The following is a 7,842-nucleotide window of genomic DNA, read 5'->3' as shown; positions in this document are numbered from 1 at the left end:
GCACTTGGAATCGCCTGTTCAGTAAAAAGTTATGAATAAAAATGGGTAAATGGCCATGCAACCCATATGAGTGGAAGTCCTGCAAAATTCCATACCTCCACGTAGTGTCATAAGTCTTCTCGAGATCGAAGAACACAGAAACGAGTATTCTCTCTTGAGACAGGCTTCCCTTATCGACGTTTCAAGTCGAATCAGATGGTGCATGGTGGAGTGCTGTCGACGGAACCCACACTAGGTGAGCATTAACCATCCTCTCTAGGACCTTACAAAGTCAACTAGTCAAAGCGATGGGGTCATAATTAGAAGGAAGCTTGGGATCCTACCCAGGTTTAGAGAAAGGGAGGACAATAGCCTGGCGCCAAGCATCTGGAAAAATATGCTCCTGCCAGATCCGGTTAAAAATAACCAGAATAATAGCAAGAGAGGCAGGAGAGAGAGATGGCAAAACATCTCAAAATGAACATCATCAGGTCCGACCATTGTACTACCAGATCGATGAAGAGCAAGTTTGACTTCCACCACTGTAAAGGGGCGATTATAATCATAGAGACGATCGTCCCAAAAGGAAAGAGGCGATCGCTCTGCCTGAGACTTTATGGCCAAGAAGGCAGGGGAAGAAACAGAAGTTCTAGATGCACGAGAAAAGCTCTGGCCGAGAGCATCAGCAATGCTCTGGACATCAGCAACTTCCTGGCCATTGGAGAGCAAGATGGAAAGGGAATGGGAAGCATACCTCTCAGTGACTCTCCAAATCTTGTCCCATACAGTTTTGGAACTAGTGGTAGAAGAAATGCTAGTAGCGAACTTAATCCAAGACTCCTTTTGGCTTTAACGTCGAACCTGCCGAGCATGGGCACGGGCCCGCTGATAAACAATGTGGTTAGAAAGAGAGGGATACCGTCGGAAGGTGTCCCAGGCCCGTTTTTGAGCCTTCCGTTCCTCCTGGCAGGCAGGACTCCACCATGGACGAGGATACCATGGAAAACGTATCGAGGTCTTAGGAATAGAATGAACAGCCGCCTGGACAATACAGTCAGTCACTGCCACCACACAATCGTCTATTGATGGTAGACAGACGATAGCAGGATCAAGTTCAGAGAGAGAGAGGTGAAAGATGGCCAGTCAGCCTAGTCCAGCTTCCACTGTGGCACTCAGGTCGGGTGGCATCTCTAAGTATGATAGGAAAATGATCACTGCCCCGTGGATCACTGTCGACCATCCACGAAAAGCGAGTGAAAAGTGCAGGGGAGCAAATCGAGAGATCAATGGCTGTAAAAGACTGACTAGGTGCATGAAAATAAGTATATGTTCCAGTATTTAAGAGAGAAAGGTTGTCATCCGAGACCATGTGCTCTATGGAACGACCCCTCCCATCAATATCAGCACCACCCCAAAGGGGGTTGTGTCCATTTAAGTCTCCCAAAAGTAAAAAGGGAGGTGACAACTGGTCAACGAGAGCATCAAGGTCCGAGTGATTATAAGTCTCTCCAGGAGACAGGTAGAGAGAACAAACAGTGATGGCACAACCCAAGGAAACACGTATGGCTACGGCCTCCAAGGGTGAATCGAGGGACACAGATAAGGAGGGCACATGCTGGTCGACCAGGGGGTCTTCTGCCCTTCATGGATAATAGAGTTGATAGGTCTACATCTACTCCAATCTCTGTCCCCACTATTCCATCCAGTGACTGCCTGAGTCAACCTCCTCAGGCACCAGCCTCTGGTGTCCGCTCGGGTCCTTCTTTGGCTCTCAAATGCAGGACAATCATTTGATCACGTCCTCAGTTTGACATGAGATCTGCCCACTCGATCAAGGGCAGGATCCATGTAGGTCGATCGACCTCCATCTAGTAAAGAAAAATGGCATGGTCGTAAACCGAAGGGTTTTCCACCCTGTTCTCCTAAACCTACATGAAAATGGCCACTTTTGATACAATCGAACTGTTGAGGTTTTCATTCTAATCTCGATGACATTAAGGCCTTGATTGACTCCTATCACCCCGTGTGTCTCTCTTTACAGGAAACATTTCTGAAACCTGCTGATAGTCATCTTTCGGCAGTTATTTTTGTACTGGAATGAAAGGTTGTGTGATGGACGGTTGTGCATGGAGGGGTGTTCACATAGCATGAAAAAGACTCAGATGGTGGCACGGAAAGGTCCATCTGCACTCCCACTGTAGCAGTGGAGTGTAGTGCAGTGGCACATGTCCGAGAAGGAATAGGGAACAATAGCTTCCGAGCCTCTGGATAAGAAATGTTGTGAACAGGGGCAAATGTTAGGGCAAAACCTAAAGTAAGAGGGGTGAGAACCACTACAATTAACAAAGTGAGGGTCCAGTTTGCATTTGTAGGTGTCGTGGTCCTTGCCACCACAACAAGCACACGTCACAGAACCATGACAAGATGTCTTCGAATGACCGAACCGATGGCACTGAAAACATCGGAGAGGGTTGGGAATATAGGGCCGTACCTTACAGTTAAAATAACCTGCCTCAACAGCAGCAGGTGGACGTGGTGCTGAAAACATCAAAATAAGAACTGAGGTCGGCACCATAATACTATCTTGACGAGTGGAGATCCTTCGAACTGCTGAAACTCCTTGGCTGGAGAAACCAGCAAGGATCTCTGACTCGGGGATAGACTTCAAGTCCCTCTCAACAATAACACCTCGTCAGGAATTCAAGGAAGCGTGGGGAGTAACCTCAATGGGTATATCCCCAATGGCCTTTGAATTCAAGAGGAGTTCACTGTGCTTAGCTGTGGATGTTTCAACCAAGATATCTCCAGAACGAAGCTTCTTAACTGACTTTGCAGAGCCAGCAAGCCCCTCTAAGCCCTTCTGAATAAAAAAGGGAGACATTTGCCCTAAAGATTTATCGGACAGTGAATGCAGGATCAGGAAGCGAGGTACAGGTGTACTTTGTGATGGAGACTGCTGTTCAGAGTCTTCTAGGCATGGTCGTTTACCGATTAGCAGAGTTTTAAAATTTTTTTTATTTGGATTGGGGGGGGGATCCATAATTAAGGAGAAAGATTCAGTGCCCGCTGCCCCCACCCGTCATGGAGTAATATGAGGGGACACACTACAATGTCAAACAAGGACACTGTAGCCACGCCAGGGTTTCTTGAGCACTATACCCAAACACCAGCATCAGACACGATATTCACAACACCCGTTGAGAATGCCCAACACTGGTACTCAGTTGACCCTAGCCCGAGTGGACCAGCCAATTAACCCTGAGGGGCCCACCCCAAGGCCACCCGTCTACAGGAATTCAAGGCCAAAGTAGTTTGTTGCAGTGCCCCAGACACCACTCAACCATCAGGATCCTCTGCTCCCCTTCACGGGTCGCCATGCACGGCAAATACATGGGTGGATATTTAGATCCCAGAGGAAGTAACTGAAAATACAGAATCTTCCCTGGGAGGTCCCCTCACCAAGTACAGGAATCCACGTCGAGGGGCAGAACAGTATGTACATTATGGATATATGCCTGCAGTAGCTTACGTAGTTAACATTACCCAACAGAAGGTTATAAGGTTAATACTTGATGTTTTGAAAATAAAATCATTGCCAATGTTGACATTTTAGAGTGGAATGCTCAAAAGTGAGAAATGTTTTTTTTCTTTTCATAGTCTAACTAAGTCAGGTATTTTTAAAATAATATCAACAAAAGGTTACTAACCAATAATATAATCAAAGAAGAACAAAACGTGCTGGAATATTGTTTTAATATCACACACAAAAATGAAGTTCATGCAACTGACTTCTCACAGAAAGTGTTTTCCTAATTAAAATGAGATGTGTTTTCTTAAACCCTACAAAACTCTTACAAAGATATTTAGAAACTAAGTTGAATATATAAGTTTTATATATATACAAGTTTTCAATATATATTTTTTTTGTTTTTTCAGTTGAGTGATTTTACCACACTGTAAACCTTAAGTCAATGTATGATGTTATGTACAAAAAGACATGTCCAATAACATAAAGATTACATTTTTAATAACTATGTGGCAAAACCAACAGTCAAGAAAACTGTATTTATTGAATTTTTACTAAAAACAGGATATACTTACCTACAGGAGCTCCAAATGCAGCTGCCACACCAGCTGCTGCACCAGCAGACACAAAATCTCTTTTTTCATGATCTTCTCGAAATCTATAAAATATCTGTAACATAGAATAAAGTAAGCAATAATGCTGCAATATATATGGCACTATAACACATTGCTAACATGGTGCAGTAGTTCTTCAAAGAAAACAGATATTATCATGGCATTGAGAAACATTTGGTTGTCTTCTGAATGTTTAATAGGGTAAAAATAATAGCAATCACTGTTAAGTATTTTGCTGGTGCAACTGCAGTTCATTTAATATGAATGGAGGATAGTGCTTATTTCTAACATGCACATATCACCACTGCCTTTCTTCAGAGACATATTTCCTTTCTGTCTCATCCTTAAATTACACTGTATAACAAAAAGATGAAATCACAGAATGATGGAAGAATAGGGAATAAAGGTAAGTATCCTGCATGAAAATAACATGCCTCCAGGAGAATATGAATTGAAACATTCAATGAAAGGTCTTCAAACTGCAATTTTCGAAAACCAAAAAAAGATGGGAGTAAAAATTGGAAAGGTGAGATAAATGATTTAGCTTGCTCCATTGTGAAAAAGATTTGAGACTTCATGATCCAGAACTTGTGAGCAATTGGACTGGAAGGAAGAAGGAAAGATATTAAAACTAGACTGAAGGATCTGTTTAATCCAAGTACAATAGAGTTGAGGGTCCCACAGAAGAACCAAATATGTGAAATGACCATCCCAAGAGACAAAACAGGAGATTCATTAAATTTTTAATTTAACAAGAAAATACTCAAATAAATTCTCAGTCTTCACTTGTGCAGATCATGAGATGTCTCTCTGCTCTGAATTCTCCATTTTAGATTTTCTTACTTCCTTGACATGTGTTTTAAGAAAGTCCACCATTAAGATAAACCAACAAAAGATATCAACAGGCTAGAATTCAAAATAAGAACCTTCCACCATCTTTATTTTCTGAAATACCAATAAGTTACATCCACAACAGAAAATCCTCATAACTCTTTATGCTTTCAAAATTAATTATTTACTCATGCTTGCTTTTATAGATTATTTAGAAAGCCATAAAAAATTACAGTGGATCTAGGACATTCTGTTTTACTGTTTGAATTAATGTCTGTATTTAAAACTTCATATTTTAAAGGTATATGAAATATATTTTGGATAACCAACTTAATAATAAAAATTTAGGGTTAATGAAGACAGTCTTCCAAGAGCAAAAGAACCTCAATCCTGAAGTGCTAAATTTGTGATTTGTTATGTATCTTTTTTATTTATTGATATACTTTTTTAACAGAAGTAAATAAAATGTAAAAACTAAAATCTTGTTATAATAGATAAAAGAATTTAAATGAAAAAATAAATTCATGTTTTGTACTGAGGAACATAAAACAGAACATACATAGTTAGCTTACAATATGACCTTTTATTTACCCTAAACTTTCCTCACTTCTGCTGTGCGAGTTACTACTATTCGAGACATTCAGACATGGTTCAAAGAGCAATAAAACAATAAAATTAAAAGAAAACAGATGCAAACACTTAAAGAGTCTGAGGCTGATTAGGATAAATCACTGTAACATCTGTTACAATCTGTAGTCATTCTAGAAAGGATAATTTAGATTTGTTTCATATTTTTTGTGGCAGTTACAAGGTCAGTCAAATGGACTGACCTCATAATAGTGTAAAGGTAGAGAAAATAACAGATAAAATATTATATTTTATCTATTATCTTCTCTACCCTAACACTATATTAGCTATATACAATTTTATTGAAAAACTTTTGATATTCATTTAGGTGGTTGTAGAGGTTAGTTAACTGAAATATGAAAACTATAAAATGAAAAAAGAATTTTTATTCTTACACGAAAATCGCCTTGAATTTAGCCGAGTTAAAGTCTGAGTCAGTCTGACTAAAGTAAATTCAGTGACAAATATTTAGAAAACTACTAAAAAACGTTGCATACATTAAGCAAATTTGGAACTATAGAATTTACAGTAAACATTAATTTAACAAACTCAGACCAATGGATCAACCCCCAGATAAACAATGAAAATAAAGCTTATGTCTACTTATGGGCAGCAAAACAAAATAACCATCCAAGGAATCTTGTAAAGAAAAAGTTGCTCTTTCTGTTGGTTATAAACAATCCAATAGCAATGTCCAAGAAAATTATTGTCATTTCTTGAAATACAGAATGACCTGGAAGGAGTGTGATATGTGGGTTTGATATTCTTTTTTATATCTCAAAAATTTATATTATGGCTTTTAAACATCTATCATACATGTTTCTAATTAGTTGGCCACTCAAAAAATCATATAAGGGTAAAAAGAAAATTTAAAATGGACAGTTAAGAGCACAGATGTATCTTGTGACACTTAGATGAGAAGATTGAGAAGTTATTGAAATATTTCCTTTGAAATAAAGAACTTTAAAATCAGATAATACAAACATTTGAATTATAAACATTATGTTTTGATGCCAAGCATTTTGATATACAATGATATCATTTGTTTAATTGAATTTTTAATCTGTGACTCTGTAAAAAGTCATGACACATGCACTATGACCCTCCTGTATGCATAAGGGTTAACTCTTTCCATATGGGCTAGGTGCATTGCACCTTGTACTTAACCACCAGGTAACCATGAGATTAGTGATATTATAATGTCTGTGTTTTGTGTATCTATAATATCTAATATGTTTTGTGTATCTTCGCAAAATTTTGCAGACTATCAGTAAGCATTTCAAGTCTTTTGTACACCAAAAATAGGCTTCTTTAATTAACCATTTTTACAAAAAATATCTCCATGAATATATGGAGTCAAACTCACTCAAAGTATTGACTGCTCTGAATGCAGTGATTATCAAATTTAATTTGCATAATCTCTAGAGCCTCAAAAATAAATATCAAACTTTTTTTTTGCAGAAAAACTTTATATATTTCATCTGTTAGTTTCTTTACCCTAATATAAAGCTGGTCAATTTTACCAACCTCTTAACCACAAAAAATATTGACATAAATCTACTAATTTATTTAATTACCCATTTTTTTTTCCTAGAATGACTTAAAATTATAACATGAAACTACATTTGTTTATTTTAAATAGCTTTAGACTTGTAACAGTATATATCTGTTCATACTTAAATTTTATTGCCCTTTGAACTGTGTCTAGCTAATATTCATACCATACAAGTTGTAAATCCCTTGGCACACATGTAGCTCACATTACTCTATTAAATTACATAATGCATACTGATATTTATACCATCTAAGTCGTAAATCACTTGTCACACATGTAGCTCACATTACTCTATTAAATTACATAATGCATTGGCTATTTGCTTTCTCAAGGAAAATTGTTATTATTATTATTATTCTATATTTTACCTAATCTACAAAGTTTATAATTTTTACATTTTAGTTACTTTCATAATAATGAATAAAGAATACACATGAAAAACAAGATATATAGTACTTACCTGGGTCTTCTTTTTCTTTGCTGTCAACTAGTGATGAAACTTAACCTTACTTTTTTATACTAATTGGTTCTATAGCACTAAATAGTTTTTATTTAACTAAATTAAATATTGCACGAAAGAACACAGAATAATAACATGCATAAAGCAGACAACCTTATTATAATGGATTTAGATTGTGTGTATGTGTATATATGTATATATATATGCGTGTGTGTGTATATATATATATATATATATATATATATATATA

General features: G+C 37.3%; 1 protein-coding gene across 1 annotated transcript in view; it reads right to left on the bottom strand.

The window, feature by feature from the left end:
* The window catches only part of LOC106462744 (H(+)/Cl(-) exchange transporter 7-like), a 172,582-nt gene that overhangs the window by 131,234 nt on the left and 33,506 nt on the right, over positions 1 to 7,842 (bottom strand). The window contains exon 6 of the mRNA XM_022390078.1: positions 4,081 to 4,174. Within this exon, the coding sequence (XP_022245786.1) occupies positions 4,081 to 4,174 (94 nt within the window). The remainder of the gene's footprint in view (positions 1 to 4,080; positions 4,175 to 7,842) is intronic.

Source organism: Limulus polyphemus, unplaced genomic scaffold, assembly GCF_000517525.1.
Source record: "Limulus polyphemus unplaced genomic scaffold, Limulus_polyphemus-2.1.2 Scaffold1238, whole genome shotgun sequence".
Lineage (NCBI taxonomy): Eukaryota > Metazoa > Arthropoda > Merostomata > Xiphosura > Limulidae > Limulus > Limulus polyphemus.
This window is presented reverse-complemented; position numbering and strand designations above follow the sequence as displayed.